The sequence below is a fragment of the Quercus suber genome, unplaced genomic scaffold (assembly GCF_002906115.3).
Source record: "Quercus suber isolate HL8 unplaced genomic scaffold, Cork oak 2.0 scaffold_342, whole genome shotgun sequence".
Taxonomy (NCBI): Eukaryota; Viridiplantae; Streptophyta; class Magnoliopsida; order Fagales; family Fagaceae; genus Quercus; species Quercus suber.
In genome coordinates this window covers 506,503-528,147 of record NW_027069794.1, presented here as the reverse complement: position 1 = coordinate 528,147, position 21,645 = coordinate 506,503, and the positions used below count along the sequence as shown (strand labels likewise).

General features: G+C 35.2%; 1 protein-coding gene and 1 long non-coding RNA gene across 2 annotated transcripts in view; one reads left to right on the top strand and one right to left on the bottom strand.

Moving 5' to 3' along the window:
• Positions 1-29: 29 nt before the first annotated feature.
• Positions 30-1,136, bottom strand: LOC112015729 (uncharacterized). Its single transcript, XR_010623533.1, has 4 exons — positions 973-1,136; positions 592-813; positions 227-331; positions 30-137 (listed from the first exon to the last, which is right to left on the bottom strand). It is a non-coding gene; the product is annotated as an uncharacterized LOC112015729 (long non-coding RNA).
• Positions 1,137-6,568: 5,432 nt separating this feature from the next.
• Positions 6,569-21,645, top strand: part of LOC112015644 (uncharacterized) — a 40,189-nt gene continuing 25,112 nt past the window's right edge. The window contains 8 exon segments of the mRNA XM_065759804.1: positions 6,569-6,945; positions 7,216-7,469; positions 7,579-7,739; positions 10,262-10,327; positions 12,003-12,120; positions 12,257-12,366; positions 12,470-12,545; positions 12,548-12,564. Of these exon segments, the coding sequence (XP_065615876.1) occupies positions 7,232-7,469; positions 7,579-7,739; positions 10,262-10,327; positions 12,003-12,120; positions 12,257-12,366; positions 12,470-12,545; positions 12,548-12,564 (786 nt within the window). The 5' untranslated portion in view covers positions 6,569-6,945; positions 7,216-7,231.

Here is a 21,645-nt window from a genome sequence, read left to right as displayed (position 1 = left end):
AAACTCAAAGTATGTACTGATATACATACATATGTATGTTCGCAATCAGGGTGTATCCACTGCTTTGTCTTTGAATTGAAGTGGGTATCATAGTAGAGTTGTGCCAGCTTAGGAATATGACCTCCATTTTTCCGTCTCTGATCAGTTTGCTTTCAAATGTTAGAAGACAAGTTAATTAATTACAACAAGTAATATACTAAGTTTTTGAAAAATTGAAATAACACACCGCCTCATCCACCCTAACTGCAAGCGACTTGCTTCCACATCTATGAATGTGTTTGTCAACCGTTTCCTCTTTATTTCTGTTTTTAGCATTTCTTTCTGAAACTTTCTATAAAGAATAAAGACCAAGAAAATATTAGAGTTTTGACTTAAGTTATATATATATATATATATTATAATATAAATCTACTCCACATTCCAAATAAGTATAAATCCAACAAATTTGATAAAATGAATAATCTAGTAGACATTACACCATAATAAGATCTACATAAAACATTAATCCAATGCATATATAGGTAGGTATTATCTAGGTGAAAGGTGAGAACATACTTTACTTGTAATTAAAATTTTCAAAGTATTAATTACCAGCCAATCTTCGTCACTCCACTTTCCATCAATTAGTTCAATCCATTTTTCTCTTGTGACATTTTTTGGTGGGTGGTTTCTTGCATACGTTCTTCCTTCATCCTTTACAAGTTTTTTATATTTTGCAAACAACCTGTAGTTGTGGCTGCTCAATAATCTACCACACTTTGTATTTAGAGATTTGTTCACAAGTACAGATTCTCCTTGTATATCAAATTGATCCTGCAAAGTGAGGTATGTATAAAAAAAATATTATGCCTTGAATTTAATATGCTTAGTGACAACATCAACAATACACTACAAAATACAGCATAAAGTATAAAGCAATGTAATGAAAACAACAAAATCAAGCTCAGGGACAATTATAAATATTTAAAGTACCGCCACATTTTGAATGATTGCCTCTTTTTCACTGCTACCAACATTCTTCCAACTATAAGCATTCACAGTGGACAAGTTTGTACGCACTTGTACACCAATTTGGCTAGCAAACTTCCCTGCATGTTCACCAACAGGAGCACAAAACTCTGGGGCAATATGGACCGGTAGCTATGGGAATATCCAATGGCACGAAATGTGAATCAAACTCTCACTTGCTATGGGAATATCCAATGGCACGAAATGTGAGGGCAATATCGAAAGAAAGGGTGTAGAAATGTAGTAACCAGGTGCATGACTTCTTCCAATTATTTCGAATGCTGAAGGATAAGCTAACAAAGATAGAGCTTGAACGATGGGCCATGGCGTCATGGGCAATCTGGAATGCTCGGAATAAATACTACTTTGAGAGGGTTCAGATGCAACCAAGGACTATTATGGTTCATGCCACTGGACTACTGGAGGACTACCAGCGTCTTGTAGCATCCCAAAACACCTCTTGAGCCATAAGAGCCTCTTGTGTCCTTCTCTAAAGTGTAGCTTCAGGATAACTTTTGTTTCCACTACGTGGGGATAGGGAGATATGTAATAGGCTTGGGGTTTGATTGTATGTGGTCACAAGAGCCAAAGACAATAACTCTCTGTAACACTGTTTCTTCTTCTTTAATAATATATACTTCTATCTTTATCTCAAAAACAAACAAAAAAAAGTATAGCACAAATTCCATGTCAATATAATCATAAATACAAACATATATGAGTTAAATTGTAGTGTGAATAATATGAACTAAAACCTTTTTTATTTATTTTAGTTTTTTGAGAGGTTGTTTTAACCTATGACATTTTCTTTTGATGATAGCTCTTTATCATCAGACCAATACCTTAATCGGTTTTTGGTATAGCTTCAGTATAGCTCTTTATCAAAAAAAAGTATAGGCAAGGATTGAACTATAGATTTCTTATTCAACTATTAGAGACTTCACCAATTGAGCTAACTGGAACCTACTTCTTCTTCTTTTTTTTTTTCTTTTTTTTTTTTAGTTTTAATATATGACAAGCATGACAAATATGGAGGTCATACAATTCACAATATATTACAGTTATAATGTATGATGTTTTAACTTGAACCCGGTCTTTTATATGCATAGTAGAAAGATAGAGAGGAAGAAACTTTGACAATCTCAAATGACTTCCTGGCTATAATTATCAAGTGGGTGTGACAGTGAGATTAAATGCACTCAAAGAAATAGTCAATTATTTAGAGAATTCTAGACACTTTTGTTAAAATAAAATAAAAAAGAAAAGAAAAAGAAAGAAAGTATAAGGAATAATTCCATTTTCTTTTGTAGCATATAAGGAATAATTCCTATTATAGAATTACTTGTAAAATGCCCAAAAGTGTGTTATAGGAAGGGTAAGGTCAAAGCAAGGTGTGGGGTTTTTTGGATATTTAATGTTGGAATATATATATATATATATATATATATAATTAATCTAATTAATATTATTATAAGAGAAATATCATTCGAGACAATGTCAACAAATTATGGAATTATATGACCATTATTACTTGGGTCAAAATGGAAATTTGCCCCTTTCGCCAAAATTGTCTAACCAAAATACCCAATGTCTGAAACTATTTAGGGAAATGCTCCTGTTTTGAAACTCGATTTCTAAAAATCGAGTTTCAATTTAAAACTCTATTTTTGGACAATCAAGTTATAACGAACTGAAAATTAAAAAAAAAATATATATATATATATATATATATATTTCTTGCTTGAAAAAATTCAAGTAGAACTCGAGTACTTTGCATGGAACTTGAGTTTAAGAAATTTTTTTTTTCTAAGTTCACGTTCGCTATAACTCGATGTTCCAAAAATCGAGTTTTACATTTGAAACTAGATTTTCTAAAAATCGAGTTTCAAAACAGGGACATTTCCCTAATTAGTTTCAGACATTGGGCATTATGCTGGAAAGTTTATGAGAAATGGGGTAAAGTCCATTTTGGCCTTTATTACTTGAGAAAAAAAGACTATCATACATAAATTGAGTGAACAGTTTCTTTTGTGACAAAAAATAAAAAAAGTTGCAATATCAAGTATTGAAATAAAATTTTTCTCTTTTTTTAGTGAATCTTGAAATAAAGAATTGGATCTCTCTCTCTCTCTCTCTCTCTCTTAAAAATCAAATAAAATACAACTAGGATTAGATAGCATGGGCTATACTGTCATTTTTTTTAGCTCGTCACGCAATAATGTTCAAGAATCATGAGAACAAGAACACTAAAAATGAAAGATGATGTTGCCTACATTATAGTTTCCTTGGATATCTCCTAGAGTAGATAACTTAAGAGAGTTTGTTGAGGCTTAAGGATAAAAGGAAAAAGGAGGGGACAATGATCACACATTGTACTGTAAATAATTAAAATTTAAAACATAGATATCATTCATACATATAGGACCAAACTTCTTGTGATGAAAACCAATATCTATCTTTCATTCTTTCCTACAAGATGCATTGTGTTTGACTGTATCCCACTCAACTTGGAGGGAAATGATGTGAGCAATGCCAAAAATGCTTAGCCCCCTACAAATATTACGAGGTTTTGTGCTAAGATGATGAAGACAATTCACTGCTTCTACCAAAAATAAGCCATTCATTGCTTAATACATACAATTTTGCTTTATATGGCATAAACATGGATTTATTTGTTTCACAGTCAATCTTCATTCTAAATTAGATAGAGTTTGAATTCTTTGCTCCAAAAATAGGAGAGAAAAATAACAGCTTGTTGGCAACTTGGCATTACGAGTAGTTTAAAAGAACATGAAGATAATGTTTTGAGAAGATTCATTCTTCTTTCATCTGAAAACTATATAGTAAGTATTAACTTCCGAAACATATTTTGCATAAAAACAACAAAACTTTAGAAAAAATTAAGATAGATAATATTTATTTGGTTTGCACTCCAGTGCGCAAGTGCGCGCAGAGAGAGAGAGAGAGAGAGAGAGAGAGAGAGAGGGAGAGAGAGAGAGATGCTATGTATTCATTTAACTTTTAAAGTTAGCTTTTATTTTTATCTAAGCAAATAAAGTAGCCAAACAAATGCGTATATGCTTAGAATACTATCATCAACCTCAACAATTTAATATTTCAGAAAAATATTGGTTAAACTCAACCAAAACATCTTGCATCAATCTCAATGGTTTGTTTGAATTTTTTTTAATGAACAATACCTCAATACACTTGTTGAGGTGCTATTTGCCTAATAAAAATATTTTTTATTCATTCTTACTTACTCTTTGTTGTCGTAATCTCTCTCTCTCTCTAAGTCCTTCGGCAGTGAGAAGTTGCCTTGTCATGAGATCGACAAGGTTTGTCAAGGTTCGACAAAAAGTTGACTGCGTGGTCCTTTGGAGGCGAGAAGTTGCCTTGTTGTGAGATTGATGAAGTTCATCTTGGATTCGAAGATTTTTGCGGAGTTGGGACATAAGTCCGTGAAGCTTAGAGCTAGGATGCGGTGGTGTTTGGGTTGTTAAGATCAAATTCTTTAGGTTGATGGATGGGTCTTTGGGTTGAATTTGAGCAAGGAGGAAAATGGGGAAAAATAGTCTTGATGGAGACATTTTGATTAATTAAAATAGAATAGTGATATAGGATTAAGACTGAAATAATTGTATATGATAGGAGATTAGCAAAAGTGACAAAGTGAGCTTTTAAGACCAAATTTAGTTAAGAAAGCATCGAGGTTGAAGAAAATGCTCTCAAGCAAGCTATATATGTGTCACTTCCAAAACACTTTCTAAAACCTCATATTAAGTAGATAGGCAACCAAAATATTCTTATTTCCTATATGGATATTTCATGGTTGGTTTAATCCTTACTATTGTTATTACTTTGACCCAAATTTTGTGAATTTTAGTTCTACCCCAAGAGAGAGGAAATAATTGAAATTATTTCATTTTTAAAAATCAAGTAAACTGAAAAGTGGAAAATTTTAAAAATACGAATAATAGGAAGTCATGAGACTAATCAAATAGAGATCCCCCATCCCATTTGTGTGTGTGTGTGTGTGCGTCGAGTAACTTTAGCATAGTTTTAGGATATAGAGGTAGTATGTATTGTGCTAGTTGCGGACACCATCACCATGTAAGGCTTAGAGTTAGAGAGGTGTGGTACTCATGTCATGTTCCATAGTTCTTAGGAGGCATTAATGGATAGATAAACTTCCACCTTCTCAAAAAAAGAAAAAAGAAAAAGAAAAAAAAAGAAAAAGAAAAACGAAAAAAGAGAGGATCTGTGCAGTGAGCACAAAGCAAACAATTCTTTCGCCTCTCTCTCTCTCTCTATATATATATATATACAATCCTTCCACCTTGAAGCTTCCTTTTTTTGAGTTTTTATTTATTTATTTTTATTTTAGACAAATTAACTTAGGTAAAAATCAAATGGGTTTGGCTTACTTACTGTATTTTTTTAACTAAACATCTCATGTCATTTTAAATATACAATGATAAGTAGTAGTGAATTTTAATTTCTACTTTTTATTTAGTTAGTAAATGATGTAGCAATTTCTCATTAAAACAAAATTAGATTCCAGTTAAAAAAATATTGGAAATAAGCCAAATCCAAATCAAACAAGAATAAAAAAACATATCATGCCCTTTGTTTGATGTCAACGCTCATTATGAGTTACCTAAATTGTTCTCTAGGAGATATAATTTTAGGCTCAATTATCAATATTTAAAAAATTCAACCTATAGTAAAAAAAAAAAAAAAAGGAATTTGTGAGGGTCACCGATTAGTTAGGAAATCAATAAAAGTTAATAATAAATATTTTCCATATGTATTTACTAGTTTCGAAGTGTGTGTGACGAGACTTTTTATTTTTTATTTTTTGGGTTACGTGTTTTACTCATAATAATTTTATTTTATTTTTTATTTTAAGAAAAAGTTGTATTGGTACTTTTTTTTAAAGAAGAGTTGTATCAGTACTTGACTACTAATATGAGAGAGAAATATTTGTGGAAAAAAATAATTTTATTTTTTTATATTTTTTCAAAAAGAAGTTGTATTAATAATTGGCAACTAACGTAAGAAAGAAATGTGAAGGTAGGAGAATTTTTTTTTAAATTTATCTAAAAATTAGGAGTTTTTAAATTATTAATTTTATATGTCTAACCCTATGATTTAACCCTTAGAAAATGGATGAATTTAAGGATATTTTGGGTATTTAAATTGAAGATTTCAAACAGAAGAAGTTTTTTTTTTTTTTTTTTTTTTTTGTGATAAAGAAAGTCTTTATATAGTAATATAGATATAAAACATTTTGTAAAGATGAAAAAAAAATGAAAATCTATTTTTTTTTTTTTAATCTTAACGTTAAAATCCCGCTATAAACCGCTATAAAAAGACAGACATACGGAAAAAAAAGAAAAGAAAAGAAAAAGAAAAAAGAAAAAACCAGCTAATGGGCTATGCTAGCTTGTCAAAGTACTCAAGGGCCTATCGTCCAACACAAGCTATAGCTAGCCCATTATTAAAAAAAAGAGCTTCCACACCCGCACCCCCCCCTCTAGGTTCCAACTGGACCGCACCGCACTGAACCAGTGAGCGCTGACCATCCTTCTCTTTCACTTCCAGCCGAAAAAACTCCCACACCGCTCTCTCTCTCTCCCCCATCGCTCATCTAATAAAGCCCAAACCCTCCCAAACCAAACCAAAACCAAAACCGCAAAACCTCTCTCTCTCAATCTCTCTGTGGCTCGCGTAGGTGTTTCCTATTTTAATCCAATTTTACAAGAAAACGCACCTCAAATACACACACACTCTCTCTCTCTCTCTCTCTCTCTCTCTCTCTCTCTCTCTATATATATATATTAGCTGGAAGAAGAAAAGAGAAAAAAACAAAGAAAAAGCTTTGGATCTCAGAAACATACACCACTCAGATCATCATAGATCCCAAGCTATAAGGTACTCTCTCTCATTTCCTCTCTTTCTCTCTCTGATTTCATCGGTGAAATACCGTTACCGCGGTTTCTCTCTCTCTCTCTCTCTCTCTCTCTTCGCCGCAATCGGTTTTTTCCTGATAAGGTTTTTTATTTTCTACATAGCGGTTTTTGATTCTTTGTTCTGTTTGATTGCCGAGAAAATGTTCTGAATCGTTGATTCTGCGATTGTTTTATTTCGTTTTCTTTGCATCCAAAAAAAAAAAAGTATATTAATGATGGAATTTGTTGTCAGATTCTGTGTTTTCGCAATGGAGCTTGCGCAGCTAGAGGCATTGTGCGAGAGGCTGTACAATTCGCAGGACTCGGTGGAGCGAGCTCACGCGGAGAACACTTTGAAATGCTTCTCGATGAACACCGATTACATTTCTCAATGTCAGTACATTCTCGACCATGCCTTGACTCCCTACGCGTTGATGCTCGCGAGTTCGAGCTTGTTGAAGCAAGTCACTGAGCATAGCTTGGCTTTACAGCTCCGCCTTGATATCCGTAAATAAAATTTCCTAAAATTCTATTCACTGAATTGCAATTTTGTTGTTGATTCTTGTGAAATTTGAATGCATGAGCTTTTTTATTTATTTATTTTAATTATCTGTAGGTAACTACCTTATTAACTATCTGGCCACCAGAGGACCCGAATTGCAGCCTTTTGTAACCGCCTCGTTGATTCAACTCTTGTGTCGAGTTACGAAGTTTGGTTGGTATGATGATGATCGTTTCCGTGACGTGGTTAAAGAGTCAACCAACTTCTTGAGCCAGGTTACTTTGTAGGGCATTACATTAAGAACCCTGTCAATGCGTGGGCGCGTGTTTTTTTTTTTTTTTTTGTGTGTATGCGTCTTTAACTGCTCTGTTCTACTGCATTTATGTATGCGTTTTTCACGTTTTAGATGTTCTTACCGCGTAATCATTAATTGAGTCAATTACCTAATTAGTATATGCTCTACTGTCTATGTATTGTTTTTAATTAATTAGTTAGCTGGTTGGCAATGCTTGTTTGAAATATCTTTAAGATTTCATTTTTGATTGGTAAGAAGAAATCAATTTATACAAGGAAAGTTTGTATCAAAGACATTTATGTAAATTTGTATACATGCATATATTGTTATTTGAGAAATGCTTGGGAAACTATACATTTTGGTTGTATGAGTGTGGAAACTGACGTGGCTGCTAAAGTGTCATGGCTCGTGTATCATTACTCATTTATCCTTACGAATTTGACATGTGGAGCGTGCAACTCAAGGGTATTGCATATTCCACTTGGCACCATCACGAAATCAATGTAAAAGGGCAAGCTAGGTGCTTGTCTATGCACTTGGGTGAGGTGAGGTGACGCTAGTGCCTTTACCTCCTAATTGAGTGCTTTGCTTGAGGCGATAGACGCCAGAAGTTAGCTTCTCATTATACTAATAGCTCTATCATTTAATGTATCATACTAACACAGAAATCTGCCAATTTAATACTCATTTATATTGGCCATTCTTATACACGATAATATACCTTCCTAAACCTATAAAAAAAAAACGATAATATACCTTCCTAAGTGGTTCAACATATTATTATTGTTGTTGTTGTTGTTGATGTTGTTGTTGCTGCTGTTATTGTCTGCCTCAATTCAAAGCCCAAAAAACAAATTAGTATTTAAGGGATTATAATTATTTTGTAAGGTAATTATTTAAAGACTAATGATCTTTTGTGAACATGTAGGCCCTTTAAAAATTTATGTAATACATTGCTGTACTTCTATAGCTACTTGTTGCATGCGGTTATCGGGTGTTATCTTTTAAGTGATTTTGTTTCCATCTTTTTGACTTTTTTATTTTTATTTTAATAATAAAATTTATACAATTAATTGTGATAAAAAGCTACCAATTGAGGTCTTGAGTGAGGGTGAAGATTATGATTATGATGTTGAATATGAATTATTCTGTTAGGGTTCATTAGTAACTATTTTATTTTATTTTTTTGTTTCCTCTCTATCTATCTATGTTTATATTTTTTTGATAAATTGGGGAATTTGCCTAGGCGTACTTGTGGTGGGTTTGGTGTAAGAAGGCGGTAATCTTTCAGTGATCCCCCCCATCCCTAAGAAAGTCACTAAGAGATTACCGCATCCTTGCCTAATGGGCCTCCCTAATTACCTGTCATGCACGCAGTGGAAGTCTGGCATGGTGGCCTTTTTATCCTTTAAGAAGATGATGTAGGATAAATTCGGGAATTTACCTACGCTTGTGGTGGGTTTGTGTTTTGAGAGTTTGTGAATGTAGGTTTAGTCGTAGAAGAAAAGGATACTCAAAACTTGACTAGATTTTGATAAGATGAGGAACACTTGATAAGAATATACTATATATTGAAGCAAAAAAGTTTTTAGTCCATTGTACTGTGGCCTGTGAGCTGTGTTCCTTTGTTTTCTCTGACTGGGGTACAATGGGTAATGCTTAGGAGGGTGGTGGAAGTACTTTGTGGGTGGAGGAATTGGTCTGGAAAGTGTAGTGGCTCTATTTGGAATATGATCCCCATTTGCTTAACATGGGTAATTTGGAGAGAAATTGTTCGAGCTCCCAATTGGTTAACTGAAATTATTGATTGTAAGGTTGTTTGGGTGGGCCTAAACACTTGGCAGCACATATGCATGTTTTATTGTACTGTTTATTGTTTCAGTTTTCTTTCATAATGTATTGAGCAATGTATTTTTTTAGGAGTTGCCTTATATATACACCGTGTACATGAGGCTTCCCTTTTAACAGTAAATTAAAAAAAAAAAAAAAAGGGCTAAGGAAAAAAAATATAGCTGAACAGTTTTGTTTCCCTTGTCCTTAATTGATATCCTTCACCTTCTTGCAACGCATTTGTTTACATCCTACATTTTACTGTGCATCCATGAATTTTCTGCTTCTTGTGCATAATTTTTTTCCTTGAGTTTCTTATATAGTGGATTGCTTTTCAATTTGTGGAACCATACTCTTTAGTGCCTTCTTGCAAAATATTTGCTTCTCATATTGTATACTTTCCGTATACTAGGGTTGCACCCTTTTTTGATGGAATGCTTACTTATATAAAAAAAAGATAGCATCTGACATTTTTCTCATCATCCATCTTGGCTTCTCTGGTTTTTAGTCATACTTTTAATGCCCCGAATTGTTTCTTTCCTATCCTGTAAGATCAATTTTCATAATCTTTTAATTTAGTTGATTTCTTTTCATTAAAGGTGTTGCTACTTATTGTTCCCAACTGGTGGTGTTTACATGGATGGTTGCTAAGAAATAATTTATTTTTAACAGGCAACGTCGGATCACTATGCTATTGGTTTGAAGATATTAAATCAACTTGTGTCTGAGATGAATCAGGTAAGTCTACAACTATACCCAAGTTTATATAGTTAATAATTGCTCCCATGTTATAAAGCTTGAAAGATATGTTATTCTTATCCTTATCAAGATAACATTTCAGGATACTTGGAATGATCACACCATACTCTTTTTATTTTTTTTTGGGTTATCAAAGAAGAAGGTTGTGCAAACATTTTGATGCCTATTCCTAAGAAAGTCATACTAAAATGAAAACTAAGATTATATGTCTTTGTGAGAATGCTGATGTACCTTTGGCACTCTGATTTCATGTTACTTTATTTTGATGTTTGCAGAAAGTGAAAAGTGAGTCACAGCTGCATTTATTGGTTATCGTCCCTTTCCAAGATTAGGCATTATGTTGAAAATGTTGTTTAATAATTCACTTTCTCCTTTTATTTCTCATGTTATTACAAATGCTATCAGTTCTATCATGGCCAAACTAACAATAAACAAATGAACGCATGGATTTGATGTTGTTCTGTATTATTTTAATTAACTATTGAAATTTGATATTGTTCTGTATTTTTTTTTTTTTAATTATATATTATTGAAATTTGATGTAGTTCTTTATTAAAAAATAAAAAGCAGTGATTGTTATACCAAGTACAACTAATTTCCAGACTCATTAAGCCAAGTTCAATTGAATGTGATTGTTATACTAAGTACAACTAATTTCCAGACTCCTTAAACCAAGTTCAATTGAATTTTTATTAGACGTTTCCAATTTTTCTTTTTGGGAAGTTGTGGTTACAAGGTTGACAATGACTGTTTTGTAGCTATTCCCTTCTAACTTTATCCCGGTCATTTGGATGCTAGTATAAATTTTAGTCCGTAGCCTAGGATCTTCAGGAAGATTTTCTTAGTCAATCAACTTCGACACGGTTTGCTTTGAATAACTTTGTTCAGTACCATGACTACTTGTTTTTTTAGGCAAGTGGTGTTTGCTCTGTTGTTTGTTTTCTTTTGAGAAATTTATCCATAATTGATTAAAAATAATAATATAATTAATTTCAATATTTTTAACACTAATTTCATTTAAGAAAAAAAACCTAACATGAATGTTGTACTAACTAATACAATGTCTACCAGCATTTGCTATTTAAATTTGGATAGCATGCTTGGATATTAAGTTCTAGGTGTCAATGTGAACTTTTAAAAATTGAACCAACCACATATACCTTGGTTGAAGGCATATTATTAATCCAGTATAATACATGCATTTACAAGAATTTTCATCTTTCAAGTCAACCACATAACATTTACAGAACAGCTGCAGCAATCTGCTGATCTACATGCTTTTTTTAAGCATGTTTTAGCTTAAAATTCTATTATATATCTCTTGATGTTATGACAGATGAATTTTAACTTCATGTGTACAAAATTGTGATTGTGCCTAACATTAGGAAGCATATTGTTTAGATTTCTAGTATTTGTTGGTTGGTTTTTGCATTTCTGTTATCATAGTTTGGGAATATAAGTAATGCATTTTCAATTGTTGTGAGAACCAGTATTGTCTTAAGGAATCAGCTTTGCTTAGGTTTGCTGGTCATAAAGGCTTTTCATAGATTTTCTTTTTTCCTTTTTCTTTGTGCCTCATCCCTAAATATTATTTTATTTATTTTGATCTAATTACTTACAACTGCTTGTATGTTTTTGACTTCTAAATCCTTAGCCCAATCCTGGTTTGCCTTCAACACACCATCGAAGGGTTGCGTGTGCCTTTAGGGATCAATCTCTTTATCAAATCTTCCAAATATCTTTAACATCATTGCGCCAACTGAAGAGTGATGGTAATTTGCTAAATATATTTAAGCTTTGATGAAGACCCTCCATCCTGTCTAAAGTTCTCATTTGCTGCTTCATTGGTTGTTTTTTTTTTTTTTTTTTTTTTCTTCTCTGATGGTTTTGCATCTGTGTAACTTGCAGTTGTAAGTCGATTGCAAGAGTTAGCGCTCTCTCTTTCGCTTAAATGTTTATCATTTGATTTTGTTGGGACATCAATTGATGAGAGTTCAGAAGAGTTTGGTACTGTTCAGGTATTTGCCTCTTCTGATTTATTTATTAACCATTTGATGGTCCTTCAAGTTCTTTTTGAATCAGATTGTTAAGTAATTATGGAACATGGTGGTGATCTGACAGATTCCGTCTTCTTGGAGACCAGTTTTGGAGGACTCTGAAACATTGCAAATATTTTTTGATTACTATGCTATTACAAAGGCCCTCTTTCCAAGGAGGTTAGTAAATTTTATGCTTCTTTTATATTCAATTTGTGTTTGTGTGTTTAAACCCTAGACATTTATTTAAGGTCAATTAGTCCTTAATTTTTTGGAAGGAGGTTCTTACACAACATTAAATTTTGAAATTGATCTTTACATGCTCCATAAAGATACACGAGAGAATAAATGGGTACCTAGGTATGTATATATGCTACTGATATTATTTCCTTTGTATTTGAATTTGTGTGTGTGTGGGGGGAAGGAGGTGGGGTAGGGGGTTTGATTGTATTCTTTGCCTCTGTGCTTTTTATTTATTTACTTATTTTAATAACTAATACGTTTTATTAATAAAAAATGCATCAAGTACAAAGGGGTTATTCTAGATGAATAACATAATTAAGTTGCAAGAGTACAATGATCTAGGAAATTCCAAATTAGAGAAGGGAATGGATGTGCCCCTGAAGTCAGCACCCACCCAAACAACGTTCTAAAAAGTTGCATCTTTAAATCTAAAATAGTATTCTCACACCCCTTGAGGGTTCTAGCATTTCTTTCATGCAAAAGACACCATATTAGAAAATGTGGAACGGCATTCCATATTGCAATGTTTCCATGGACAGAACTAGTGGGTGGTTTAGGAGAGTTCAAACACCACTTGGTTGGATGGGACAAGGTGTGCAACCCTATGGCTAATGGAGGGTTAGGGGTTTGGAAACTTATTCTTTTTTTTTTTGGTTGATAAGTAATAAAGATTCATTGATATCAAAAAGAGAGAGACACTCAAGTACACAGGGAGTATACAGGGTGAACAAATCAAAAACGAACATTACAAATATCAAGTAAATCCAAAATAGAAGAAAAATGATGGTTTCTCCACATAGAGAACCAATCAAGTAAGGTTCTAAAAAGAAGAAGCTTGAGATCAGGCATGCAGCGCTCTTTGTCTTCAAAACACCTACTATTTCTCTTTTTCAAATACACCACATCAAACAATGAGGAACAACCATCCATGTATCTCCATTACGATGGCGACCAAAACGACCTTGCCAGCAAGCAAATAGCCCAACAACTGACATTTGCATAACCCAACAAACTCCAAATAAACCAAAAACCATATCCCACAACTCCAAAGCAACCGGGCAATGAAGGAATAGATGGTCAACAGTTTTACTATTACACATGCACATATAACACCAATCCAAAATGCAAACCTTTCTTTTTCTTAAGTTGTCAATTGTCAGACATTTCCCCAAGACTGCGGTCCATACAAAGAAAGCCACTTTAGAGGGAATCTTCTACTTTCAAATGCTTTTCCAAGGGAAAAACTGCTCACTATGGCCAACTAGAAGATGGTAGTAAGCACTAACCGTGAACCCCTTACTCTTACAAGGCAGCCAACATCTTTTATCCTCCCCGATACCCCTTACAGGAGTGCAATAAATGGTATTGATGAAGCTCTTGAAAGCTTCCAATTCACGATTATGCACCTCCCTACAAAACTGAAACTCCCAATGGAGTACTCCATTGGTGTACCTCATTAGATCTGCCACACTTGCCTCTTTGCTACGACAAATCCTATATAATTCAGGATAGCGGTCAGCGAGAGAAGAAGTTCCACACCAATGATCTAACCAAAACTACACTTTTGATCCATCTCCAATTTCATATAGAATAAACCGAGATAAAGAGTGCCACCCCCTTCTGATATTTTTCCACAAACTGACTCCACAAGGATCAAAGAAAAAGCTAGAACACCAACCACCCCAATCACAACCATACTTCACCTCTATCACTTGATGCCATAGAGCATATACCCAAATCTCCATAACCACTTCCCTAATAAAGCTACATTGAAAGTTCTCAGGTTCCTAATGCCCAACCCACCTGAAGAAAGCGGAGTACACACCATAGACCAATCAACCAGATGAAATTTTGGCTTATCTCCTAGGCCACCCCACAGAAAGTCTCGTTGAAGTCTAGCAATTCGGTTGGCCACAAAAGTATGAATAGGGAATAAAGAAAGAAAATAAGTAGGAAGATTTGAGAGAGTGCTTTTAATTAAAGTGACTCTACTTCCCTTGGATAAATATAATTTTTTCCAACTTGCTAATTTTCTTTCCATCTTCTCTAGAATTGGATTCTAAATTGATTTGTCCTTAAATTTTTTTTTTTTTTTTGATAAGTAAGAATGTTATATATACGAGTGGCTACTCTGCGCATGAAGAACATAGAGCAAACCCAGAAAATACAAGAAGGAAAAAACAAAGAAAAATAAAAAAAGAAAACTAAACCACAGATTAATTACAAAGAGAAAGAGAGCTAAGGAAAGAAGGGAGGGAATCATTAGTCGTGAGTCTCCAAGCTCGAGGCCAATCAAAAAGAGTCCCACTAAAAGAAGCAAGCATCTGATCACCGGAACTATCCAAATCCTCAAAAGTCCACCGATTCCGTTCCTTCCAAATACACCAAAAGATGCACAATGGAACTAAATTTCATATCTGAGGTGAGTGCTTCCCCAACCAATTCCACCAGCCAAAAAGGAAATCTGGGATCAATCTAGGTACAACCCAAAATAGGCCAAAAGTTATAAAGACAAAGCTCTATAACCGATAAGCAATCTGACAATGAAGAAGTAAGTGGTCTACCATCTCTCCACAATGTCGGCACATAATACACCAGTCTACAAAAACCAATGTCCTTAATCTCGGGTTATCACCCGTTAGGATCTTATTCCAAGCTACACACCAAACAAAAAAGGAAACTCGCCTAGGGGCCTTTACTTTCCATATAGCTTTCCAAGGAAAGACAATTGAGGGAGAATTCCTTAATTTGTTATAATATGACCGGATATCAAAATCCCCATTAAGTTTCAACTTCCATCTCATCCGGTCTCCCACATCCATTGGAGTATTAGCTTCCAATATACGAAGAAAATGCAGCCCTTCATCCATCTCCCAATCATTAAATTCTCGAATAAAACGAACATTCCAAATTCTTCCATCCTCCGCCCCCTGTCTTGACAAAGAAGCTTCTACAGATACCTCCTTATCAATAGCTACACCATACAACCTTGGGAAAGTCAATTGAAAAGGTTGATCCCCACACCACCTATCTTGCCAAATCGCACTCTATTCCTCAACCCAACAACAAACTGACAATTTTTGCTAAAATCCTCCCATCCCATGCAAATACCTCTCCACAAATCACACCCATGAACTCCCCTACCCAGTTTTGAGGTCCAACCCCCCCATTCTTCCCCATATTTTAAAGCTACCGCCCTCCTCCATAAGAGATCCTCTTCCTTCTCAAACCGCCACAACCATTTCCCCAATAAGGCTTTATTGAAAGTAGTAAGTTTCCTTATCCCCAAGCCACCATTGGCTATAGGTGCACAAACTTTATCCCATCCTACCAGATGAGGTTTGCTATCACCCCATAGAAAGTCCCTCTGCAACTTTTCAATTCTATTAGCCACATGAGTAGGAATTGTGAATAACGATAGAAAATAGGTAGGAGGCTAGATAGCGTACTCTTGAGTAACATCAATCGACCCCCTTAGACAAATACAGCTTCTTCCACCCGGCTAATTTCCGTTCAAATTTTTCCAAAATAGGATTCCAAATTGAAGGAGAATTATGTGAAGCCTCCAACGGCATGCCAAGATAAGACATAGGCAGCTTTCCAACTTTACAGCCCAAAATTTCAGCCAGGGCATGCAATCATCAACCTCCCCTATTGGAACCATTTCACTCTTATGCACATTAACCTTCAAACCTGTTACCGCCTGAAAACTAAGTAACAACAACCGAATATGAAGAATTTGCTCCACATCCGCATCACAAAATAGGATAGTACCATCTGCAAATAGTTTTTTTTTTTTTGATAAGTAATAAGATATATTGATATCAAAAGGGAAAGACCCTAGTACACAGGGAGTGAACAAGGAGCCAAACAGATCAAACACAAAAATTGCAAGAATCTAGGAAAACAAACAGAGAAGGGAAAGATTTGTTTTGCAAAGCAAACAACTAATCCAACAAAGTTCTAAAAAAGAAAAGCTTAAGGTCTGGAATAGATCTCTCAGAATCTTCGAAACAACGACTATTCCTCTCCCTCCAAAGACACTACATTAAGCCATGAGGAATGATGGACCATATATAACAATTTCGATGACAACCAAAGCTGCCTTGCCAGCACCCTAACAGCCCCAAAACAGTAAGGGGCATAACCCAAGATACTCCAAATAAACCCAAAACCATAGACCATAGATCCATAGCAATGGGGCAATGGAGGAACAGATGGTCAATCGATTTAGCATTACTCTTGCACATGTAGCACCAATCCAAATCCACACATTCCTTTTACGCAAATTATCAATCGTCAAGCATTTCCGTAAGGCAGCAGACCAAACAAAGAAAGCTACTCTAGAGGGAATCTTCTGCTTCCAAATACTTCTCCAAGAGAAACCGAAGATAGTAGGACCAGCAAGAATTCTATAGTAGTCTTTCACCAAGAACCCCTTAGCTTTGTTAGGAATCCAACACATTTTGTCCTCACCAAACCCCCTAATAGAAGAACCATAAATGGTTTCCCTAATCTTGTCCTCACCAGTAGATGTGTAACACATTCTCCACCACCCCTCCTAGCCTCAACTTTAAAACCACGGAACAAGCCAGCTCCCTCCACTCTTCTCAACATCCTACTAAACACCTCCATCATAATAAAAAACAGCATAGGAGATAGCGGATCTCCTTGTCTTATACCTCTCGAACTACCAAAAAAATTAGCTGGAGACTCATTAATCAAAACCGAGAACTGAACTGTGGATATACAAGTGCGGATCCACTTACACCACTTCACTCTAAAGCCCATTCTATGCAACAAATTCAACAAAGCCTCCCAATTCACATGACCGTAGGCTTTCTCAATATCAAGTTTACAAATGACTCCAGGAACCCCACTCTTCCCTCGGCTATCCACACACTCATTCGCAACAAGAACCGAGTCAAGAATTGTCGCCCACCCACAAAGCTATTCTGAGTCTCAGAGATCAGCTGATCTAAAACCACTCTTAATCGATTTGCCAAAACCTTAGCTAAGATTTTTACACACTCCCACCAAGTTAATAGGTCGGAAATCTCTAATATTAAAGGCATCATTCTTTTTAGGAATTAATGCAATGAAGGTAGCATTAAGGGACTTGTCCTTAAATTTTGCTCCAAAAGGAAGACCCAAATATTTCATTGGGAGAGACCCTTGCTTGCAACCTAAGACAGCCATCAAAAGATCCATGTTATGAACTGCCCCCACAGCCACTAGTTCAGACTTACCCAAATTTACCTTCAGACTAGACATAGCCTCAAACCAAATGAGCACCATACGGAGAATCAACATTTGATCAATATTAGCATCACAAAAATCAGAGTATCATCAGCGAAAAGGAGGTGGGAAACCATCAAAGATCTTTTAGTAGAAACACTACACTAAAACCTAACAAACGACCTTCATCAAAGATCTCATACTTAGGGGTCGCTCTTTGGCGAATCAGTGTTGCATGTGCCGTTGCAGTGGGATCTATGGATCATCTCCTTCTTCATTGTCCTGTAGTGCTCTTTTGGTATTTAGTGGGTCTTGCCAGGCTCGGTGGCAGGATTATGATTTTGTTGGAGTCACTGGCTTGGGAAGTATAGTTCAGATATTTGAAATTTAATTCCAGGCTGTTTGATGTTGACTATTTGGATGGAACATAATCGTTGTTCCTTTGAAGATTCTGAGAAGACGTTGGTTGAGTTGAAAGACTTGTGCCAGCACAGTCTTTTTGATTGGTCTCGGTGCTGGGGTTTTACAGATTGTTCTTCTCATCTATAGTTTTTTTCTTGTCTTAGATTAGCCTCCTGATCTCTTTTCTCTATGTTTTCTGTTAGTGCTTTTCTGTGTTCATCATTATGAACACCTTGTTTGTTTCTTTCATCTTTTTTCATCAATAATATTACTCTTATTACCTACATTAAAAAAAAAAAAAAACCATTCTTTGTTTGGAAAGTGGCTATGGAGGTTTGGGTTGGAGGAAAAAAATTGTGGAGATGGGTAGTTAGTGTGAACTATGGGGAGGAGTGGGGTGGATGGTACTCGAAACTTGTTTGAGGAGTGCAGCTGGACGAGCTATAGTGTTAAAGCTCTTTAGTGCGCTGTTCCAGTTTCTAATAGAAATAATGAATTGATATAATTTTTTTTTTTGATAAGTTAATGAATTGATATAAATGACAATGCATATGTTTCTAAATGACAATGGCCATTGCCCATTGAGAGAAAAAGAGAGAGCTAAGCTATATTTGATTGGAATTGAATTCTTTANAGTAATAAGATATATTGATATCAAAAGGGAAAGACCCTAGTACACAGGGAGTGAACAAGGAGCCAAACAGATCAAACACAAAAATTGCAAGAATCTAGGAAAACAAACAGAGAAGGGAAAGATTTGTTTTGCAAAGCAAACAACTAATCCAACAAAGTTCTAAAAAAGAAAAGCTTAAGGTCTGGAATAGATCTCTCAGAATCTTCGAAACAACGACTATTCCTCTCCCTCCAAAGACACTACATTAAGCCATGAGGAATGATGGACCATATATAACAATTTCGATGACAACCAAAGCTGCCTTGCCAGCACCTAACAGCCCAAAACAGTAAGGGGCATAACCCAAGATACTCCAAATAAACCCAAAACCATAGACCATAGATCCATAGCAATGGGGCAATGGAGGAACAGATGGTCAATCGATTTAGCATTACTCTTGCACATGTAGCACCAATCCAAAATCCACACATTCCTTTTACGCAAATTATCAATCGTCAAGCATTTCCGTAAGGCAGCAGACCAAACAAAGAAAGCTACTCTAGAGGGAATCTTCTGCTTCCAAATACTTCTCCAAGAGAAACCGAAGATAGTAGGACCAGCAAGAATTCTATAGTAGTCTTTCACCAAGAACCCCTTAGCTTTGTTAGGAATCCAACACATTTTGTCCTCACCAAACCCCCTAATAGAAGAACCATAAATGGTTTCCCTAATCTTGTCCTCACCAGTAGATGTGTAACACATTCTCCACCACCCCTCCTAGCCTCAACTTTAAAACCACGGAACAAGCCAGCTCCCTCCACTCTTCTCAACATCCTACTAAACACCTCCATCATAATAAAAAACAGCATAGGAGATAGCGGATCTCCTTGTCTTATACCTCTCGAACTACCAAAAAAATTAGCTGGAGACTCATTAATCAAAACCGAGAACTGAACTGTGGATATACAAGTGCGGATCCACTTACACCACTTCACTCTAAAGCCCATTCTATGCAACAAATTCAACAAAGCCTCCCAATTCACATGACCGTAGGCTTTCTCAATATCAAGTTTACAAATGACTCCAGGAACCCCACTCTTCCCTCGGCTATCCACACACTCATTCGCAACAAGAACCGAGTCAAGAATTTGTCGCCCACCCACAAAGCTATTCTGAGTCTCAGAGATCAGCTGATCTAAAACCACTCTTAATCGATTTGCCAAAACCTTAGCTAAGATTTTATACACACTCCCCACCAAGTTAATAGGTCGGAAATCTCTAATATTAAAGGCATCATTCTTTTTAGGAATTAATGCAATGAAGGTAGCATTAAGGGACTTGTCCTTAAATTTTGCTCCAAAAGGAAGACCCAAATATTTCATTGGGAGAGACCCTTGCTTGCAACCTAAGACAGCCATCAAAAGATCCATGTTATGAACTGCCCCCACAGCCACTAGTTCAGACTTACCCAAATTTACCTTCAGACTAGACATAGCCTCAAACCAAATGAGCACCATACGGAGAATCAACATTTGATCAATATTAGCATCACAAAAATCAGAGTATCATCAGCGAAAAGGAGGTGGGAAACCATCAAAGATCTTTTAGTAGAAACACCTACACTAAAACCTAACAAACGACCTTCATCAAAGATCTCATACTTAGGGGTCGCTCTTTGGCGAATCAGTGTTGCATGTGCCGTTGCAGTGGGATCTATGGATCATCTCCTTCTTCATTGTCCTGTAGTGCTCTTTTGGTATTTAGTGGGTCTTGCCAGGCTCGGTGGCAGGATTATGATTTTGTTGGAGTCACTGGCTTGGGAAGTATAGTTCAGATATTTGAAATTTAATTCCAGGCTGTTTGATGTTGACTATTTGGATGGAACATAATCGTTGTTCCTTTGAAGATTCTGAGAAGACGTTGGTTGAGTTGAAAGACTTGTGCCAGCACAGTCTTTTTGATTGGTCTCGGTGCTGGGGTTTTACAGATTGTTCTTCTCATCTATAGTTTTTTCTTGTCTTAGATTAGCCTCCTGATCTCTTTTCTCTATGTTTTCTGTTAGTGCTTTTCTGTGTTCATCATTATGAACACCTTGTTTGTTTCTTTCATCTTTTTTCATCAATAATATTACTCTTATTACCTACATTAAAAAAAAAAAAAAACCATTCTTTGTTTGGAAAGTGGCTATGGAGGTTTGGGTTGGAGGAAAAAAATTGTGGAGATGGGTAGTTAGTGTGAACTATGGGGAGGAGTGGGGTGGATGGTACTCGAAACTTGTTTGAGGAGTGCAGCTGGACGAGCTATAGTGTTAAAGCTCTTTAGTGCGCTGTTCCAGTTTCTAATAGAAATAATGAATTGATATAATTTTTTTTTTTGATAAGTTAATGAATTGATATAAATGACAATGCATATGTTTCTAAATGACAATGGCCATTGCCCATTGAGAGAAAAGAGAGAGCTAAGCTATATTTATGATTGGAATTGAATTCTTTGATGTCCATTTTGTGTTTTGCCAAAATTAACTTCATTATACAATTAAATTTTTGTGAACAAATATATATATATATATATATATTCCTGATAAGTTTTTTGTAAACAAAATTTAATTAGAGATGACAAATTGACTCTAAACATGGGGTGCCCACATGTTGCAACAAACATGATTTTATTTTTTCCAAATTTGAAAATTGAAAATTGAAATAGTAATAACTTCTTTTTAAGAGATAAATGACACAATTTTAACAAGTTCTTATCAATTATCACTA